Below are 22221 nucleotides of genomic sequence, written 5' to 3'. Positions count from 1 at the left end.
TTGCAATGCTGGATTTGCTAGGTGGCTAGGTACACACTAGCCAGTTATTGGGCTGATTTGTCAATAATCGGGTGATCGGCCTGATTTATTATATAGTGTGTATGAATGATCGTTTCTGCGTTTCACCGATAAAACGGTTTAAAACTATTAAAAAACGAATTCCTCCCATTATACAATCGTTTGTCCAAGACAGACAATCTGAGCCTCAATCTCTCGATATCGAGCAGATGTGCATTTTCGATAATCTGGCCATATTTGCTACACTTTCCTGTGACTACGTCATCCTCCTTGTTGGTGGTCATATGCAAAATCAGTGTAATGTGGCCGAAAATCTGTAACTTGTAATAAAATAAATCCCATAATGTGCAGCACAGATATTTGGGCTTTCAATTTGCAGAAAAATCTCCATTTGTCTCCTTGATCAAAAAAGTCGCACAGTGTTTATCTAACTAGAGAAGTGTGTATCTAACTAGAGAATTGATACACAATAGAGACACGGAACCGGTATGAAATACCGCCGGCCGCATGGTTCGATTCCCGGCAGCGGCAGCCCGACAGATGAACAGATCCCGGCAACGGCAGCCCGACAGCGCTGGAAATCCAGATCGTCCTTAGGGTTAGACACCCCTAAGGAGGGTTAGGGTTAGGGGGGTTAGGTTAGGTTAGTTTTAACTTACCTAACCTCCCCAAGTGCCTAACCCTAATCCCCCCTGTAAGTGCATAACCGCAACCCCCCCTTCCCCTAGCCTAACCCTCCAGGGGGGTTCCTAACCCTAAGTCCTCCCGGGCGCACTAAACCCTACCCTCCTTCCCCCGCGGCTGTCCGCTCGCGGCGCCCGGCTTCCCTTCGATCGAGATGCCGGGCGCCGGTCTCCCGGCGTCGGGAAAATGACAGGCAGGGGCAGAACTATGGGAGACAATGGAGGTGCCTGCCGCCGGGCTCCAGCTCTGAAGGGGCACCTCCTCCATTGTCCACAACATGTTCACCCCATTTAGGGCTGTAACTATGTACCCGGAGTGTACAGTGATGGCCATCCAATACATAGCACCGTTTCCTGGCACCTGAGAAGCCACCATAAACTAATGGAGAGCTCCATATCAGACCATTAGCTGCTGCCTTCATCTATCTATTCTATCTAGCATGTCTGCATGCAAATTGTTACATTACAGTGTTAGCGGCTGTGACGGGGGAGGGGGGCACCAAATTATAACTTGCCTCCGGGCGTCTGGGATGAACTTACGCCACTGATGACAGGCGTCTACATATAGAAGTCTGTCATTTAACCCTCGCCGGGATAAAACAGTCGGGAAGCCGAGTGTCGGGATCACGTCAGCCGGTTTCCCGATTGCATCCCTAGAGACACACATGCTGAACTGAAATTAATGCATCAGTGTGCTTGCAATATATTCTATGCATATATCCAAACTAAATGGGCGCTAATTACAATGTGTTTCTTCTGTGTCCATTTAAATGGTGACCTTGCACATGACACAAGTTTCTGATGATAAATAATAATACAGTACATCCAGGTAGGCTTTTTACATGGTGATACCAATGGGGATAAAAAGATCAGCTATAATTCATCAAATAAATGTGATGCATTAAGGATGGGAATTGGTCTACTTTCTATAACACAGGATCTAGCATATTTATATGATTGTCCTTTCAATATACAATAGAGCTAATCCAATGCAAACTGATAGCACAAGGGGCCTTAGAATTCAATTTAATACCAACTCTATTAAATATATTTATAAGTAATTAAATCTACTTTGATCATCTGTTTACAAATCTAATATGTTTTCACCATAGCACAATATTGTAGCAGTATTCAAATCTATATACAGCTACAGTATATACAAATTTATTTACATATGTAGGGTAAAAGACAGTTCTTTGTTTCTTCAATTAGGGGCCTATTTTTCAAGCTCGTCTGCCCCTAATTCCTTAATTTGTTTGCGATTTACCAAAGACTGAATACATGACATATTAATGATACTGCATTCCACTAAATAACATAAGATACCTGAGTCCCCATTAATCGCTAATACCCCTTTTACACTGCTGCGGTAACCGGGGTTATTGCTGGGTCTACCCGGGTCACAGCTAAGTGTAAAAGGGTCCCTGAAAAATAACCCGGGTCAAGTAGCTACCAGGGTCAGACCCAGGATGGACCTGGGTAATGGTTCAGTGTGAACGGCGCAACCCGGGTTATCCGACCTGGGTTATGCCTAAAATGAGCTCATTGGTGGTTGTGGAGCAGTCACCTCCCACTTTTTATGACCTCACAAGTTTAGCAGGGCAGACCCGGGTTCAGTGTGAACGGGGCTGACCTGAGAATAACCCAGATTAATGGTGCTGTGTAAATGATTTCTGACCTGGGTTGAAACCATGTCTGAAAACCCTAGACCCGGATTTTTGGTGGAAAAGAGGCTCCGAAAAGCTTAGGGGGAGATGTATCAAATCTTGGAGGGAGTTGCTATGGGCAACTGCTCCACTTAATCTCTCCCTGGGCTATTTATAGCTTGGCTCGCTATCTAATGCCATTGTAGCTACAGAATACAGGGGGAGATTACCAAGCAGTGAAAGAGTACAGAAGTGGAAAAGTTGCCCATAGCAACCAATCAACTTTGAGGTAGCATTTGTTAAGTACATTATATGAAATGCTAGGTAAAAGCTGATTGGTTGCTATGGTCAATTTCGCCATTGATCCCCTTTTCCACTCTATTCACTGGTTGATACACCTCCCCCACATTCTTAAATATTATCTGCTGGAGAGAGATCTTTGGAACCCTCCCTGACAACCTGGCACTTGTGCATGCCCAGTATAAACACCTCCATCACTGTGATAAAAAGTGGTGAAAGCGTTTTTAACAGGGAAAAGTCATTGCCCATACAGCCTCCTCTTATTGGATGCACTGTCCCAGCATGATATGAATTATAAATTGCACCATTAATTAATCTACTATCACTGAGCGTAGCGGCAATAACAGATGGAGATTAATAGAGCACTATAGTTAATAAATAAGCCCCTTAGTATTTGTACAAAATTCTCAATTTTATTGACAAACTGCTAAAACAAACAGGCCAATTACAGCAAAAAGTTAACCATCAGCGATAACACTGCTATTTCTTGAAGTAAACCCCTGCTGGTGCTAAAATGTGTCCTATTTACCAATCATCTTAGATTTTATTTTATTAAAGCATTTTCCTATGCTGACCCCGGCCCCTGAACACATGACATCATGATGTCAAACTGAGGGGGTGGAGCTATCAGCCCAGTACAGCTCAGCAGCTGTACAGGCTGCAGGGTGCTTGTCTGCAGTGTCCAAAGGACGCTCTGGGCAGCTCTGCATCAGCGTTACAAGCTGCGCGGTGCCATTCCAGGCCCTGGTTGCCAGGAGCTCTTTAGGAAACTAGTAGAAAGTAAAGTCCTTATTTATGCATATTCCTTTGCTCAATATAATGTTGAAACTTAAGTCTGAAGCCTATGTGGGATCCTGCACGATGTTAAATAGCCAGTCTAATGGTGCATACACACGGTCAGATTTTTCCTTCAGATATGAATGATAACGATTTAAAAATCGTTCAGTCGTTCATATCTGAAGGAAAATCTGACATATCTGACATACCTGAACGATGGACGATCAACGATGCGCGTTCCCGTTTGTCAGATAACGATTTCTGACATCTGATGTGTTTGCAGTCAGACTTGGACGATTCCATTAATTTTAATGCAGGCAAAAATCGTTCAATCGTTCAAAGCGTTCAAATCGTTCAAAACTTTGGTAAAATCGTTCAAATCGTTCAATCGTTCATCTGACAAATCTGACAAGTCTGACAAATCTGACCGTGTGTATGCTCCATAAGACACTACAATCACTGAGCAGATGGACACTATGACAAGAGGGTTAAGGCTAGAGGAAAGGCCACAAAAATGGATACACAGTAGGTGAAATCATGGCATGCCTAGCCAAAAGACCATTATAATGACAGCTGAGTAAAATCTATTCTTATCAGATCAGGCTCTGTCTTTCTAATTTTGTATTCACTTCAAGGACCTAAACAATCTTCCTCTTAGGTTATCAGTTCCCGACGTGTCATATAGGTTGTAATCACGTCTCTCGCGACGTACAGGTCTCATTAGAGTTCCATTGTGTGCTGATCATTCTCTAGTGGCTGGAGTACCATCCACACCAGTGAAGAGAGAATCTCCAATACCCCTGTAATAGACTGCATTAACCTGTAATCATTCAGCCCTAGATAAGAAAGCTTCTATAGCATTTCAAGTGATCTGACAACTCTACAAGTTAATTTAAGTTTTTCCTGAGACCGTCTATATCAGAAATGGAAAACCTTTGACTTTCTAGATGCTGACTGTCTGAGCATGGGAAAAATTGTTCAACAACAGCTAGAGTGCAGTGGTTGCCTGTCCCTTCAGTAAATGTACAAAACACTATGTAATGACAGTAACTCTTTCTGAAAATGAAAGGCACAATGTCTTCCAAGCAGTGAAAACAACCAGCTGAGAGAAACATTAAGGTACATAAAAGAATCAAGCACTTACGTGACACAATTGGACGAAGACGCATGGAATGGGCGGGGCTTAGTAACAAAGGCAAGCCGCTGATTGGTCGGAGAAAGACAGGCGATGAGATAGAGAGCTAAAGGCAGAATTGGCCCTGAGAGAAGAAGTACAGTATGGACAGACAGACAGTACAATAATACAGAGAGAGGGGGTGGAACATGTAGTGGATACCCTTAGCTCCAGGTCTGACAAGCCAAGTTACTAAACACAAATTGAAAACCTTCATATGGTTACCAAGAAATGCGACAGGACATTTTGTAGCAGTAGGCGCTAGCTCTAATATTATGTCAAATGAAAGCATACAAATATGAAGACATAGAGCTGAAGGGGGTCCCAGACACAGATAACACAACCCCATATTCCACCAACCTCTCACCCATAACAAGAACAAATGACAAGGTCAGAGATATCTGGGTAGAGTAGGCTTAGATAGTTTAGGGTGTAAAACTACAATTCCCTGCATGCTCAACAGTTGCTGCCTGGCAGAGCATGTTGGGGGAAGTAGTTAACAACTGGTTAGGCACAGGTTGCTACCCTTAGTATAGAAAGTGATACTTACTGGGTACTCGGTTGATGGCCTTCAGAGGTCTGAGGACACGCACAGTGCGGATAGCAGACAGATTAATGTTCTGGAGATCCAGGGAATACTCAACCATCCTGCAATCAAAAACAATTTAAGCAGAGAAATTGTAATAATATACCAAAAAAACTCAGTAAAAAGAAAGACATGACAATATAGATGTTTTATAAACAAGGCTGGTGCCACATTTCAGTAGCTGGAAGCTGCCAGAAACTCATGATAAACAACCTACAATGGGAAACACTGTTTCCATGTTACACAAAAGTGCATTAGCAGTGGAAACGGTTCACTCCTAGCTGTATGCATGACAGAGTTTCCATATGAAGCTGGCTGGAAAGACAGAAAGTGTTCAGAAATCCTGATGTATTGCGAGCAATAGTGTTATACGCAAACGTTATACTATTACACCCGTCTTAAAAGTGTTATAACTAGGGGTGAGCGGGTTCGGATTTCTGAAATCCGAACCCCCCCGAGCCCCCCCGATCCGAGTCCGATCCGAGTCAGGCTCGACTTTTCCCGCCTGACTCGGATCTGACATCGAGGCAAAACGTCATCATCCCGCCTTCCGAGTCTCGCGGGTTTTGGATCCTATATAAGGTACCCGCGTCGGCGCCATTTTCTCACTCGGCTGTGGACAGTGAAGAGGGAGGGTGGGAGTTAGTGCTGTGTAGTGTAGTGTAGTGTAGTGCTGCTGTTGTCCACTACTTCAAAGTCCATAGGGGCTGGCTGTGTTGTGCTGTGCTGCTGTTGTTAATAGGGGCTGTGTCCACTACTTCAAAGTCCATAGGGGCTGGCTGGACTGTGTTGTGCAGTCAGTTCTCCATAGGGGCTGTGTCCACTCCAAAGTCCTGTGCAGTGTCCCAGTCCTAAAGGGGTGCTGTAGTGTTGTCCAGGGGGTGCTCTGTCCATCAGGGGTGCTCCCCCCAAGTGCTAAAAAAATAATATATTTTCTGTGTTTGTGAATTGTGTGCGCAGTAGCCGCACGTGCATCAACAAAGTAGTGCCAAGCGTGCGCCTGTGTCATAAGTAAAGGGCCGGCTGGCTTGACCGTTAAAGGGTGCTGTAACCCCCGAAAGTACACTCCAGTCCAAACCAAAAAAAAATTATTTTCTGTGTTTGTGAATTGTGTGCGCAGTAGCCGCACGTGCATCAACAAAGTAGTGCCAAGCGTGCGCCTGTGTCATAAGTAAAGGGCCGGCTGGCTTGATCGTTAAGGGTGCTGTAACCCCCGAAAGTACACTCCAGTCCAAACCAAAAAAAAAATTATTTTCTGTGTTTGTGAATTGTGTGCGCAGTAGCCGCACGTGCATCAACAAAGTAGTGCCAAACGTGCGCCTGTGTCATAAGTAAAGGGCCGGCTGGCTTGACCGTTAAGGGTGCTGTAACCCCCGAAAGTACACTCCAGTCCAAACCAAAAAAAAAATTATTTTCTGTGTTTGTGAATTGTGTGCGCAGTAGCCGCACGTGCATCAACAAAGTAGTGCCAAACGTGCGCCTGTGTCATAAGTAAAGGGCCGGCTGGCTTGACCGTTAAGGGTGCTGTAACCCCCGAAAGTACACTCCAGTCCAAACCCAAAAAAAAATTATTTTCTGTGTTTGTGAATTGTGTGCGCAGTAGCCGCACGTGCATCAACAAAGTAGTGCCAAGCGTGCGCCTGTGTCATAAGTAAAGGGCCGGCTGGCTTGACCGTTAAGGGTGCTGTAACCCCCGAAAGTACACTCCATTCCCAACCAAAAAAAAAATTATTTTCTGTGTTTGTGAATTGTGTGCGCAGTAGCCGCACGTGCATCAACAAAGTAGTGCCAAGCGTGCGCCTGTGTCATAAGTAAAGGGCCGGCTGGCTTGACCGTTAAGGGTGCTGTAACCCCCGAAAGTACACTCCAGTCCAAACCTAAAAAAAAATTATTTTCTGTGTTTGTGAATTGTGTGCGCAGTAGCCGCATGTGCATCAACAAAGTAGTGCCAAGCGTGCGCCTGTGTCATAAGTAAAGGGCCGGCTGGCTTGACCGTTAAGGGTGCTGTAACCCCCGAAAGTACACTCCAGTCCAAACCAAAAAAAAAATTATTTTCTGTGTTTGTGAATTGTGTGCGCAGTAGCCGCACGTGCATCAACAAAGTAGTGCCAAGCGTGCGCCTGTGTCATAAGTAAAGGGCCGGCTGGCTTGACCGTTAAGGGTGCTGTAACCCCCGAAAGTACACTCCAGTCCAAACCTAAAAAAAAATTATTTTCTGTGTTTGTGAATTGTGTGCGCAGTAGCCGCACGTGCATCAACAAAGTAGTGCCAAGCGTGCGCCTGTGTCATAAGTAAAGGGCCGGCTGGCTTGACCGTTAAAGGGTGCTGTAACCTCCGAAAGTACACTCCAGTCCAAACCAAAAAAAAATTATTTTCTGTGTTTGTGAATTGTGTGCGCAGTAGCCGCACGTGCATCAACAAAGTAGTGCCAAACGTGCGCCTGTGTCATAAGTAAAGGGCCGGCTGGCTTGACCGTTAAGGGTGCTGTAACCCCCGAAAGTACACTCCAGTCCAAACCCAAAAAAAAATTATTTTCTGTGTTTGTGAATTGTGTGCGCAGTAGCCGCACGTGCATCAACAAAGTAGTGCCAAGCGTGCGCCTGTGTCATAAGTAAAGGGCCGGCTGGCTTGACCGTTAAGGGTGCTGTAACCCCCGAAAGTACACTCCAGTCCAAACCCAAAAAAAAATTATTTTCTGTGTTTGTGAATTGTGTGCGCAGTAGCCGCACGTGCATCAACAAAGTAGTGCCAAGCGTGCGCCTGTGTCATAAGTAAAGGGCCGGCTGGCTTGACCGTTAAGGGTGCTGTAACCCCCGAAAGTACACTCCAGTCCAAACCTAAAAAAAAATTATTTTCTGTGTTTGTGAATTGTGTGCGCAGTAGCCGCATGTGCATCAACAAAGTAGTGCCAAGCGTGCGCCTGTGTCATAAGTAAAGGGCCAGCTGGCTTGACCGTTAAAGGGTGCTGTAACCCCCGAAAGTACACTCCAGTCCAAACCAAAAAAAAATTATTTTCTGTGTTTGTGAATTGTGTGCGCAGTAGCCGCACGTGCATCAACAAAGTAGTGCCAAGCGTGCGCCTGTGTCATAAGTAAAGGGCCGGCTGGCTTGACCGTTAAGGGTGCTGTAACCCCTGAAAGTACACTCCAGTCCAAACCTAAAAAAAAATTATTTTCTGTGTTTGTGAATTGTGTGCGCAGTAGCCGCACGTGCATCAACAAAGTAGTGCCAAGCGTGCGCCTGTGTCATAAGTAAAGGGCCGGCTGGCTTGACCGTTAAGGGTGCTGTAACCCCCGAAAGTACACTCCAGTCCAAACCAAAAAAAAAATTATTTTCTGTGTTTGTGAATTGTGTGCGCAGTAGCCGCACGTGCATCAACAAAGTAGTGCCAAGCGTGCGCCTGTGTCATAAGTAAAGGGCCGGCTGGCTTGACCGTTAAAGGGTGCTGTAACCCCCGAAAGTACACTCCAGTCCAAACCAAAAAAAAATTATTTTCTGTGTTTGTGAATTGTGTGCGCAGTAGCCGCACGTGCATCAACAAAGTAGTGCCAAGCGTGCGCCTGTGTCATAAGTAAAGGGCCGGCTGGCTTGACCGTTAAAGGGTGCTGTAACCTCCGAAAGTACACTCCAGTCCAAACCAAAAAAAAATTATTTTCTGTGTTTGTGAATTGTGTGCGCAGTAGCCGCACGTGCATCAACAAAGTAGTGCCAAACGTGCGCCTGTGTCATAAGTAAAGGGCCGGCTGGCTTGACCGTTAAGGGTGCTGTAACCCCCGAAAGTACACTCCAGTCCAAACCCAAAAAAAAATTATTTTCTGTGTTTGTGAATTGTGTGCGCAGTAGCCGCACGTGCATCAACAAAGTAGTGCCAAGCGTGCGCCTGTGTCATAAGTAAAGGGCCGGCTGGCTTGACCGTTAAGGGTGCTGTAACCCCCGAAAGTACACTCCAGTCCAAACCCAAAAAAAAATTATTTTCTGTGTTTGTGAATTGTGTGCGCAGTAGCCGCACGTGCATCAACAAAGTAGTGCCAAGCGTGCGCCTGTGTCATAAGTAAAGGGCCGGCTGGCTTGACCGTTAAGGGTGCTGTAACCCCCGAAAGTACACTCCAGTCCAAACCTAAAAAAAAATTATTTTCTGTGTTTGTGAATTGTGTGCGCAGTAGCCGCATGTGCATCAACAAAGTAGTGCCAAGCGTGCGCCTGTGTCATAAGTAAAGGGCCAGCTGGCTTGACCGTTAAAGGGTGCTGTAACCCCCGAAAGTACACTCCAGTCCAAACCAAAAAAAAATTATTTTCTGTGTTTGTGAATTGTGTGCGCAGTAGCCGCACGTGCATCAACAAAGTAGTGCCAAGCGTGCGCCTGTGTCATAAGTAAAGGGCCGGCTGGCTTGACCATTAAGGGTGCTGTAACCCCTGAAAGTACACTCCAGTCCAAACCTAAAAAAAAATTATTTTCTGTGTTTGTGAATTGTGTGCGCAGTAGCCGCACGTGCATCAACAAAGTAGTGCCAAGCGTGCGCCTGTGTCATAAGTAAAGGGCCGGCTGGCTTGACCGTTAAGGGTGCTGTAACCCCCGAAAGTACACTCCAGTCCAAACCAAAAAAAAAATTATTTTCTGTGTTTGTGAATTGTGTGCGCAGTAGCCGCACGTGCATCAACAAAGTAGTGCCAAGCGTGCGCCTGTGTCATAAGTAAAGGGCCGGCTGGCTTGACCGTTAAAGGGTGCTGTAACCCCCGAAAGTACACTCCAGTCCAAACCAAAAAAAAATTATTTTCTGTGTTTGTGAATTGTGTGCGCAGTAGCCGCACGTGCATCAACAAAGTAGTGCCAAGCGTGCGCCTGTGTCATAAGTAAAGGGCCGGCTGGCTTGACCGTTAAAGGGTGCTGTAACCCCCAAAGTACACTCCAGTCCAAACCAAAAAAAAATTATTTTCTGTGTTTGTGAATTGTGTGCGCAGTAGCCGCACGTGCATCAACAAAGTAGTGCCAAGAGTGCGCCTGTGTCATAAGTAAAGGGCCGGCTGGCTTGACCGTTAAAGGGTGCTGTAACCCACAAAGTACACTCCAGTCCAAACCAAAAAAAAAATTATTTTCTGTGTTTAGCCGCACGTATATATCAAATTGATATAACATAAATGGAGGACCAAACTTTCTCCGATAAAAATAAAATAGAGAAAGATCAAGAACCACTTCCTCCTAGTGCTGAAGCTGCTGCCACTAGTCATGACATAGACGATAACATGCCATCAACGTCGTCTGCCAAGGCCGATGCCCAATGTCATAGTAGAGGGCACATACAATCCCAAATGGCAAAGTTCAGGAAAATGACCTTGATAAAGACATTTAAATCAGCTGAAGAGAAACGTAAACTTGCCAATATGCCATTTACGACACGGAGTGGCAAGGAACGGCTAAGGTCGATCCCTAGTATGTTCATGACTAGTGGTTCAGCTTCACATGACGATGGAAGCACTCCTCCCACTAAAAAAATCAAAAGAGTTAAGCTGGCAAAAGCACAGCGAAGAACTGTGCTTTCTAAGAAGATATCACAAATCCCCAAGGAGAGTCCAAGTGTGGTGGTGGTTGCGATGCCTGACCTTCCCAGCACTGGACGGGAAGAGGTGGCTCTTTCCACCATTTGCACGCCCCCTGCAAGTGCTGAAAGGAGCACCCACAGTCCACTTGCTGATATGCAAATTGAAGATGTCACTGTTGAAGTACAACAGGATGAGGATACTGGTGTAGCTGGCGCTGAGGAGGAAGTTGGCGAGGAGGATTCTGATGGTGATGTGGTTTGTTTAAATCAGGCTCCGGGGGAGACAGTTGTTGTCCGTGGGATGAAAAAGCCCATCACGGTCATGCCTGGGCAGAAGACCAAACATTCCACCTCTTTGGTCTGGCAATATTTCTATCCAAATCCGGACAACAACTGTCTTGCCATATGTACCATATGTAAAGGTGAAATAAGTAGGGGTAGGGACGTCAACCACCTAGGAACATCCTCCCTTATACGGCACCTGCAGCGCGTTCATAAAAAGTTACTGTCAAGTTCAGAAACTTTGGCTCAGACCGTAAGCAGTCCAGGGACACCTAAATCCCGTTGTCCTGTTGTATCCAAGCGCCTGCAAACCACACCGTCAACTCCCTCCTCGTCAATTTCCTCCTTAGTCAGGATCGGAAGTAGTCCTGCAGGCCATATCACTGGCATGACTGACTCTCCTATCCGGGATTCCTCCGGAGGATCCTGCATTGCTACGCCTACTGCTGCCGCTGCTGCTGTTGCTGCTGCTGCTGGGAGTCGTTCATCATCCCAGAGAGGAAGTAGGAACACCACTACTTTTACTAAACAATTGACCCTCCAACAGTCCTTAGCGAGGAGGATGAAGTACGACAGCAGTCATCCTGAAGCAAAACGTATAACTGAGGCCTTGACTGCTATGTTGGTGTTAGACGTGCGTCCGGTATCCGCCATTAGTGCAGTGGGATTTAGACAATTGATGGAGGTAGTGTGTCCCCGGTTCCAAATCCCGTCTAGATTCCACTTCACTAGGCAGGCGATACCGAGACTGTACAGAAACGTCAGAAAAAGTGTCCTCAGTGTCCTGAAAAATGCCGTTGTACACAATGTCCACTTAACCACGGACATGTGGACAAGTGGAACAGGGCAGACTAAGGACTATATGACTGTGACAGCCCACTGGGTAGATGTATCACCTTACGCAGCAACAGCAGCAGCGTCACCAGTAGCAGCATCTCAGAAACGCCAGCTCGTTACAAGGCAGGCTACGCTGTGTATCACCGGTTTCAGTAAGAGGCACACCGCCGACAACCTCTTAGAGAAACTGAGGGAAATCATCGCCCAGTGGCTTACCCCACTTAGACTCTCCTGGGGATTTGTGATATCTGACAACGCCACCAATATTGTGCGGGCATTACATCTGGGCAAATTCCAGCACGTCCCATGTTTTGCTCACACAATAAACTTGGTGGTGCAGAATTTTCTGAAAAGCGACAGGGGCGTGCAGGAGACGCTTTGGGTGGCCCGAAAAATTTCTGGCCACTTTCGCCATTCAGCGACTGCGTGCCGAAGACTGGAGCGCCAGCAAACACTCTTGAACCTGCCCCGCCATCACCTGAAGCAAGAGGTTGTGACGCGGTGGAACTCAACCCTCTATATGCTTCAGAGGATGGAGGAGCAGCAAAAGGCCATACAAGCCTATACATCCACCTATGACATAGGCAAAGGAGGGGGTATGCACCTGACTCAAGCGCAGTGGAGAATGATTTCCGTGTTGTGCAAGGTTCTTCAGCCCTTCGAACTTGCCACACGTGAAGTCAGTTCAGACACTGCCAGCTTGAGTCAGGTCATTCCCCTCATCAGGCTTTTGCAGAAGCAGCTGGAGAAAGTGAAGGAGGAGCTAAGACGGAGCGATTCCGCTCGGCATGTGGGACTTGTGGATGAAGCCCTTCATTCGCTTTGCCAGGATTCCAGGGTGGTCAATCTGTTGAAATCAGACCACTACATTTTGGCCACCGTGCTCGATCCTAGGTTTAAAGCCTATGTGGTGTCTCTCTTTCCGGCCGACACAAGCCTGCAGAGGTGCAAAGACCTGCTGGTGAACACACTGTCAGCTGAAGCGGAACGTGACACGTCAACGGCTCCTTCTTCATTTTCTCCCGCAACTGGGGCTGCCAGGAAAAAACTTAGGTATCCTAAGCAACCCGCTGGCGGTGATGCAGGGCAGGCAGGACCAAGTTTGGACATCTGGTCCGGACTGAAGGACCTGGCAACAATTTCTGACATGTCTACTGTCACTGCATATGATACTGTCACCATTGACAGAATGGTGGAGGATTACATCGGTGACAGCATCCAAGTAGGCATGTCAGACAGTCCATACCTGTACTGGCAGGAAAAAGAGGCAATTTGGAGGCCCCTGTACAAACTGGCTCTATTTTACCTGAGTTGCCCCCCCTCCAGTGTGTACTCCGAAAGAGTGTTTAGTGCAGCCGGGAACCTTGTCAGCGAAAGGCGTAGGAGGTTGCTTCCACAGAATGTGGAGAAGATGATGTTCATCAAAATGAATTATCAGCTCTTCCAGGCAGACCAGCCTCCAGAACGTACAGAGGGACCTGTGGTGGTGGATTCAAGTGGGGACGAGTTAATACTTTGTGAGGATGAGGATGTACACACTGAAGAGGGTGAGGAATCGGTGGATGAGGAGGATGAGGATGACATCTTGCCTCCGTAGAGCCAGTTTGTGCAGGGACACATTAATTGCCAGCTTGTTTTGTGGGGGCCCAAACGAACCAATCATTTCAGCCACAGTTGTGTGGCAGACCCTGGCGCTGAAATGATTGATTTGTTAAAGTGTGCATGTCCTGTTTATACAACATAAGGGTGGGTGGGAGGGCCCAAGGACAATTCCATCTTGCACCTCTTTTTTTCTTTGCATTATGTACAGTTTGGGGCCTAGTTTTTCTAACTGCCATCCTGTCTGCCACTGCAGTGTCACTCCTAGATGGGTCACGTGTTTGTGCCGCCCACTCGTGTCGCTTAGCATAGTCATCCAGCTACCTCGGTGCAACCTTTTGGACATAAAAACACTATTGTGAGGTGTGAGGTGTTCAGAATAGACTGGAAATGAGTGGAAATTAAGGTTATTGAGGTTAATAATAGCATAGGAGCAGAAAAACCTACAAATTCTGTGATTTTAGCTGTTTTTATGCTTTTTTTCAAAAAAATACAGATCCAAAACACAAAACCCAGAACCCAAAACACGGAAGGGTGGTTTTGGCAAAACCAATCCAGATCCAAAACACGAAGAAAGATCCAGATCCAAAACCAAAACACAAAACACGAAAAGTGGCCGGTGCACACCCCTAGTTATAACCCTGATGCAGAAACACTCAGCTGCATATGGACTAAACTCTTAACTGCAACTACTACACGTCTAACTTATGCAATAGAATATTATATGAAATTAATTTTTGATGATCAAAGTTTATTAAATTTAATCACCACAAAATATCTCAAGGTTTTGCTAAATAGAAAACAAAAAAAGGGTCAAATGGTCGACACAGAAAAGGTTGACACATTGTTTTTAACAATTTTTCATGATTTTTAGGGTCAGGTTAGGGTTAAAATAACAAAGAAATATGTGTTGAACCTTTCTGTGCCGACATGTGTGTGTCAACCTTTTCACTATGTCGGCTTTAGTATATATTGACCATTTGACCCTGTCAACCTTTTAGCCCTATCAACCTATTGCTTGTCTAACATCTGGTGTCGACCTATTGACTGTCTATCAAAACACTGGCAAGCTTTTATACCACGCTTGGCAAAAAGCTGCGATAAGAGATGTTTGGTTCCTGGGGCTAAATTACATAGGGTGTGACACAGAGTTTAAAGTAAATCAGGCATATGTAGCTCCAGAACACTGCATGGAAAAATGTGTACAGTATATTATCTGTGTGCAGAGTTGTATGCATCTGTCCCATATGTGCATGGCATACTTGTCAGGGAGACCTCCTGTAATAGCAGCAATCTCCCTGACTCCCTAAAGAATCTAGCACTCTCCCAGATTGCACCTTATCCCCATTATGTATCTGTTATATACCTGGAAAAAATAAATCAGCTATACATACATTGAAATGGTATAATCAGTGCCATTTCCCTGCATTGGTTATAAAGCACAATGATCCCTATGGCTACATGCATTTTCAAATAAGTTTTCTCGTGGTCACTTATATGGAACCCCTTGTAATACACAATACATGAGCAATCCCTGAGAAGTATCAGCATGTTTTCATCAACAAGTAGATCCTACTAACAGCTTTGGGGCTTGTTTTCAATTAGATGTAAGTTAATTTAACGGTACGCTTCTGAGACGAACCAGTACATGTCCATTTTACATAGGTGTTGCTTTCACAATCTCCCTGAAATGCTTTTTCAAAATTAGGCAAGTATGATGGTTGGTTTGCAACTAATCATCATCACCGTGCACATCAATCTACATTGTACTAGGTGCAAAAGATATGCCATACGTCCAATGTTGCATAGCCAACACTGAGCATTGTTCATACTTGTGTAAGCTTAATTCTGGAACATGCACTCTACAATCAGGCATATGTTCAACTCAGCCCATAAGAGTTTGTTTAGAGTCGGAAGTAAATACATTTGTACAAAATAATAATACACCCAAATTTAGAGTATTAGGCTTGGCTGTTCATGTTATACTACATGTATCACTGAGCTGTAATGGCATGCTCACCATCGTAGCACACATTTTGCACGCTGCACATTAAATATATCGATTTTACCCTAGTAGTATTTTAATATATTTATTTATATTGCACACTAAGGGCTAAGCTGCGATCTCTCACAGATCGCAATTGCGATATATGCTAATGGACCACTCATCGTCCAGTGCTTAGAGGCACCCACTGAAAGCATCTCACATCCGCCGCTCATGCACAAAACCGGAAACATTGGAAACATTGAATGCAGATCAGGCGGCTATCATAATTCTGAGTAAGTCTAAGCTGTTGCAGACATAGCGGGTCTCCAGACACACCGTGGCTAATTTATGGACATCCAGAAAACAGTATTTAAACGTTACCGACATGCCTGAGTTTCTTTAGCCAACCCTCGTTACCTCCCCCAAACGCTGACTACCTGTCACTCCCTTTGCGAGTAAATCCTCTGTGCGAGCATAATCGCAATTCAATTGCTGCGCATGCACAGTGCAGCTTTCGCACCTACGCAATGGCTAACAATCACTCAATCTGCGCAGAGATGCCCACCTTGGGGGTCTCACATCCGTCGCTTACTTACAAAAGCGAAAACATTGGAAACAAGCCTATGTTATCTCAGAATGAGCATCTTCCCTACAACACCGGGGCCTCTCCAGCTGCATCCGAATATGCCAAGGCTCAGCTAAGGCACACCAGACAACGGTTCTGACAAGTCTGCCTTTTTCTAGTCACCCTCTGTAACCTCCACCAAATCATACTTGCCTACCCTCCCGATTTGGTCGGGAGCCTCCCGAAAATCGGGTGCCGCTCCCGACCTCCCGGGAAGGCAGGCAATTCTCCCGGCTGCCGCTCACCCCTCCTATCCACCCCCGCTATAACCCCTGTAACCCCCGCAGCGGGGGGGGGCAGTGACGCGATTTGCGTCATTTTGGCCCCGCCCCCTGCTGCACAATGCCTATTTTATCGGCATTGTGTAGCGGGGGCGGGGCCAAACTGACATGATCGCGTGACTCCGCCCCCGCCACGCCCACAAGTGCCGTCACCCGACCGGCCACTCCCCCTTGTCTCGGCCACGCCCACCCCGTCCTGCCGATCTGGCTGCTCCCTCCCGGAAGGAGCAGCCAGAATGTCAGCAGCTATGCCCCAAATGCTGACTGTCAGTCACTCACTTTGCGAATTAATCATCTCTGAGAACGCTGCCGCTAACCCATCGGCTTTGGCGCATGCACAGTAGCAAAGAATTGCTCTACTGTATCCGGCATCACCATTGTCTGCATCTCTGAATGAGGCCCTACAGTACACCATTGTGGAAACCATTTACCATTATTATAACAGTGCAAACAATGGTCTGGAAACAAGTAGATAAATGCATTTATAATTTTATGTTACTGGCTCTTTTATATAAATATCCATTTAGCCTATTTTGCCCTTACTAAATATAACTACAGACTGGATTCTCAAGTGGTCTGCTTGGTTGCTAACTGTCTACCACACTGTGTACTTCCAGGCACTTTGTTTTGTGCTTTGTAAGAAGAACATACTGTTATATAAAAAGCCAAAGTTGTGCTCTTAAATCTGCTCACTCTAAATATATTTGCTTTTGTATTTCTATGCACAAAACTGATTTTAGACTTTTGTATGAATGTCTATTATTATTATTTATTATTATTATTATTATTATTATTATTATTATTATTATTATTATTATTATTATTATATTGTGTGCTTTTATTGTTTACAGTGATGTATACAGAGATATGGCTGGGCTATTGTGATGATGGTTGTTCTCTCTTCTATAGGTTTTTCCAAAACAGCAAATAAAAACAAAATTAAAAGTATTTTTGATACATAGCAATAAAATAAGAAAGCCATTAATGTAATTATTATATCTTCATATTGAGCTATAAGGTGTCTGCAACACGCTGTAGTCAGCATCCTGCCATGCGGGATGCAGACAGGCGAAAATATCGGCGCCGAATTCCCGACAGCATCGGGATTCCGGCACCAGAATCCCGACCGCCGGCATCCCGCAGTTAAGTATCAGGCGTTAGGGGGAGAGTTATGGTTAGGCATTAGGAGGAGGGTTAGGCACTAGGGGGGAGGGGTAAGGGTTAGTCTTACCTTAGTTCATTATGGATGTCAGGATTCTGATGGTCGGGATGCCGCTGTCGGTATTCTGACCAGCGGCATCCCGACCGCCGGGATCTCATACCCAACCCATCTGCAACACCTGACAGGAAATAACTATACAAAAATAAATCAATAGTATTAACACAACAATGCAATAAAATAGGGATTTACTATAACTATGGCAAGTAAAAGCAAGTAATGATCACTGCGTGGAGGAAAGGGGGGAGGAGTAGGAAGTAAATTAGCACTCAATGATCCAGTATCAAACAAGTTGGCAGGCAGATGTAGATTTGAAAAAAAACAAAGAAAAGTAAATGTTAGCAATATCTAATATATATAATCATATAAAACTGTGTGTCTGCCAAATGCAAAGTGAGAGTTCAGCCATTCATAGCAATTGACAAAAATATCAGCCAATCTCTTTTCTCACCTACGCTTATCCCACCCCCCCCCCCCATTTTTTAAATAGGGACATTAGATAGTGCACCTGAAAAAGGGCCATGGCCTCCTGGGGAAGGGCCAGGCAAGAGATAGGGGAGGCCGGGAGATGCTGGGGATAAAAGAAGAGGAAGCTACCAGTGAGAATGATAATAAACAGGAAAACTGATAGGCCCAAACAGCACCCCCTGCCCTGTGCCGCGGCACTGGTCGCACTACCCTAGTGACGGCCCTGGCACTGGGGGCCTGTTATGGCATCGGACACAAGCGCCTGATGTTTTCAGTCTGCACATGCGTCCAAGCTATACTGCGCGGGTTACCGCAGGAGGACACAGAGCGAATTTGGACTCAGGGAAGTGTAATTTCAGTGGACATCTCTGGGTGATTTAGGGGGCTGGCTAGCCAGACCTGGGCGTGTCATGGTTAGTGACTGTGACTTATTCCACAGCTGGACTGATGTGTGTCTGATAGTGCGACTTTTTATGCAAAGCGGCGGATTAGCACAGCAGCCAGTGGGCATCTCTGTATGAATTGTATTGGTTGAAGCATCAGCATAAAGCTGTAGTAGCGCTGCGTAAAAGGTCACAGTCGGGCCAGCATTTGCTTCCACCTTTGAATCAGACCCCCTGTCAAACACATCAAATACTGTACATCCTCCTTGGGGGAGCAGCCTGCCAGTCATCCTTCCCACTGGGTAGGAGGACCAGGACTTCGACCTGGACTCTGACACTATCATCCCATTCCAGGTGGCCCATGATGGGTCCAGTAAAGGCAGAATAGCACTCTGTCTGCAAATGATGGACCCAACCCAGTATCCCAAAGGGACAGCACACTCTGCCTTTGGCCCACAGCCCATCAGCCACCTCCCCCACCCGGTAACAGCCAATAAAAATAACACTATGCTCTGCTCATATCCCAGGGAATGACGAGTCTATAGCACCGGTTGCTATATACAGTAATCAACTTATTACCTGAATGAGAGACAACTTACTACAAATGTTACATTGTAAAGCACTTGTGAGTCAGCTTATCTTTTTATCTTTTTGTAATGTTAATTTGGGGAGCACCATTTTGCAAACTTTGGGCCTAAACAAGACATGTACGTAAACCTGATGATTACGTACATCTCCGATGTTATTAGATATGTGCATGTGCAGAAGTCCCACCTCGCATGTGCCCCAAATGCGAGCGACACAGAGCATTCTAGAAAATGAGGGCGTGCCCGAACCGTTTTCTAGGCATGGCAAAGCCAGCGGCTACGTCCCTGGACACGGCTTCTCTGGCCCCGACAGCGTGATTTTCCTGGATACCCTGAGTAACCTGAGGGTCACTCAGATGTCCGATGGTCATGCAGTTGATCCGATGGCTGCATCTCCAGATGCAGCAGCGGATCAGAGAAGCTGCAGGAGGCGTCTTTTTACTTAAGACACCTCCTACGGCTTTTGCATATTTTAACACACCCGCTGCGGTTCTGCTACTGCGTGTGTCCATCTCTGAATCAGGCCCTTTGTTTTAACCACCTGAAGTATCATGTGAGTATGCAAGGGTGGGGGATTTCCTCCTTATTCAAATGATTGTCATGTTGATTAACAGTTCTCTATTGTTTTTACCTAAAATAATTTACAAAATGACTGAAGCTATAAGTGGTACTCAGACATAATTTTCTTAGCTCCAAATTCCCAGGTGACCTTTCAGACATGAGGGGATACCAGACATTTCAACACCCCCTTCCCCTCCACCTTAATGTTCTGTGGTCTCCATATCGGAAATACAGTATTGTATTATTGTTGGTCAGAACTGGATCAAGACTCGGGGAGCTAGAAGCACCTAAAATAAGGCCCCCTGTGGTCTGAAATTAAGAGATTAGTGCAGAGGTTCCCAAACAACGGTCCAGGTATAAAGATTACCGTGCGTGGGCACAGGTGACTTAATTATTACCTCAAAGCCTGATTCAGCAGTGATCGCAGCAGCGATTTTGCATGGAATGCAGCTGCGAAAATATACTAATGCTGCCAAAGCTCAGCCGGCATACAGATGCCCACTGCTGCTTTCTCATATCTGTCTAATGTCGCTCTTCTGTGTAAACATTGGTACCATCGACGTACATCAGGCAGTCACGCAGTATTTACAACAGGTCTGACCAGCCGAAGAGACTGTAAGTCTCCTCGCACGCAGAGAGATCTCATGCTGCGTATGCAATCGCAGTAGCTAATTTATGCATGCCCATGAAACGGTGTTTAAACTTAAAGACACGCCTGCGTTTTGCTGACTACCCTCCTGTCCAGTGGCGGCTCACGGCACGGGCTAGCAGGGCTGTCCCCTGGAGTGCCATAGCCTGAAGGGAGCAGCCCTGCCTGAACAGAGGCACTCACCACCGGAACGGGCGCGGCAGTAGCAAAGGACGCCGCTGGGCGCAGAGAAGCCTAGCACCGGCCCTGCCCCTGCCTCAACTCCCAAACGCTGACAGCCTGTCACTCACTTTGCGATGGATTGCTCTGTGCATCCATAATCGCGATGTGATTGCTGCGCATGTGTGGTGCGGCTTATATGCATGCGTGATGGCAAACAATCACCCGATGTGCGTCCGGAATAGCAATTGCATTCACTACTGAATCAGGCCCTCAGTATTTTGATTTAACCATCATCTGTGCTCAACCATTGATATCCTTAAAACCAGGACTGTTAGGGTGCCTTGAGGCCCAAGTTTGGGAACCTCTGGATTAGAGTCATCATGCACAGGAGAGTTTTAAAAGTAGGTGGCAAATATTAAAGAGACAGTCTGTCAAATTCAATCATAAAAGGAATATTTAACATGTACACAACTATATAATAAATACAGAGCGCATCCTAAAGACCCTCATAAAGTACATAGAGCTTCTCAGTGACCACCTTAACAAAGGGAGCAACCTAGTGACCCCATACAGTACATAGAGCATCCCAGTGACACCATTTGGCACAGAGAGTATTGTAGTGACCACCAGACAATACAGAGAGCATCCTAATTACCATACCATACATAGCGTACACATCTGTGTGACGATGCAAGATACACAGATATGCAGGATGGAAGGACATATTGGAGGGAAGGACAACACAGTAAATAAATACTAAGAATTTCATGCAGGTATAAGCAGTACTATTAGAGTAGTAGTCATATTTATTAATTTTTGTCAGGTGTGTAAAACTGCATTGCCAGGTCAAATTGCTAAATTTGTATGGGGCAGCGGTGCTAGTTCATCCTTTGAGTAGCCAGCCTGCTCCTGCACAAGGGTCAGAAGCATCATAGTGACCACCGTACAACTCAGTATACCAGTGGCCGTGATACAACACAGACCATCATACATTACAGACCTGTGGTACCCCCATAGTTATGGGGTCACCCCTAAGTTAGTTAAGGGGTTCACTTAGATGTACTACAGCACCAAATAGATTTTTTTTTATTATATGCTTCATTAAGTCCTATGGCTGGGGTTAAGTGAACTCTTAGTGACCCTGTCAGCCTGGCTGTTACTGAGCCTGTGCTGACAGGGCAGGTTCACCCTAGGCCCGCCAGCAACAGTAAAGCCCACAAATTGGGGCCCCCTGGAGATTGGTGGCTTTGGTTGTAATGCCCTCTTGGGGACGGCAGCCATTCAGGAGGCAGGAGTACGGGAAGCTGAGACGGGTAGCCGGCCACGGTTATAAAAGTGGCAGCCGAGGAAAGTTTGGGGTTCTCCACATATTGGAAGGAGCTGTGCAGCAACACCGCTATGTAGCTGTGAGAGGTGCCATGCTGTACCTGCAGGGGAAAAGGAGGAAGGTGTCCAGCCAGTAGATATCCGGATGCAGAGCAGGACCCGCGAGAGGTCAGCGGCAATGGTAGACGTCAGAGTGCTGCTACAGTGTAAGTACTCCAGCTGCAAATAGCCGGCATAAGACCCATGGGTGAGGACTCTGTCCGCTTGTCATTTGGATTATCACCATGTTCCTACCACCCCTGTGACAACTGGTCACGTCTCTCTCCTTGTTAGGATCCGCGACAGCTGCGACTGAGACACTCTCATGTCTTGATCCATGTTCCGGCTGTTGCAAGCAGCTGGAATCCTGTATTGTTTATGTGCAGCTCATTGCTGCATTTCTGCCAGTCTGTCTGTGTGCAGAGCTCAGCTGCATACTAGCCTGTCATTAGGGAAGGCTCCCTGCAGGGATTGTTCTGATTGGTTCCTGCTCCT

General features: G+C 46.1%; 1 protein-coding gene across 2 annotated transcripts in view; it reads right to left on the bottom strand.

Moving 5' to 3' along the window:
• Nucleotides 1–22221, bottom strand: part of CACNA1I (calcium voltage-gated channel subunit alpha1 I) — a 411324-nt gene that overhangs the window by 257077 nt on the left and 132026 nt on the right. For both annotated transcript variants that reach the window (XM_088456911.1, XM_088456912.1), the window contains exon 3: nt 5149–5246. In XM_088456911.1, coding sequence (XP_088313037.1) covers nt 5149–5246 — 98 coding nt within the window. The remainder of the gene's footprint in view (nt 1–5148; nt 5247–22221) is intronic.

The sequence above is a fragment of the Taudactylus pleione genome, unplaced genomic scaffold (assembly GCF_031769625.1).
Source record: "Taudactylus pleione unplaced genomic scaffold, aTauple2 ptg000726l, whole genome shotgun sequence".
Lineage (NCBI taxonomy): Eukaryota > Metazoa > Chordata > Amphibia > Anura > Myobatrachidae > Taudactylus > Taudactylus pleione.
The sequence above is the reverse complement of the archived record's forward strand: the minus strand, read 5'-3'. Positions and strand labels throughout refer to the sequence as shown.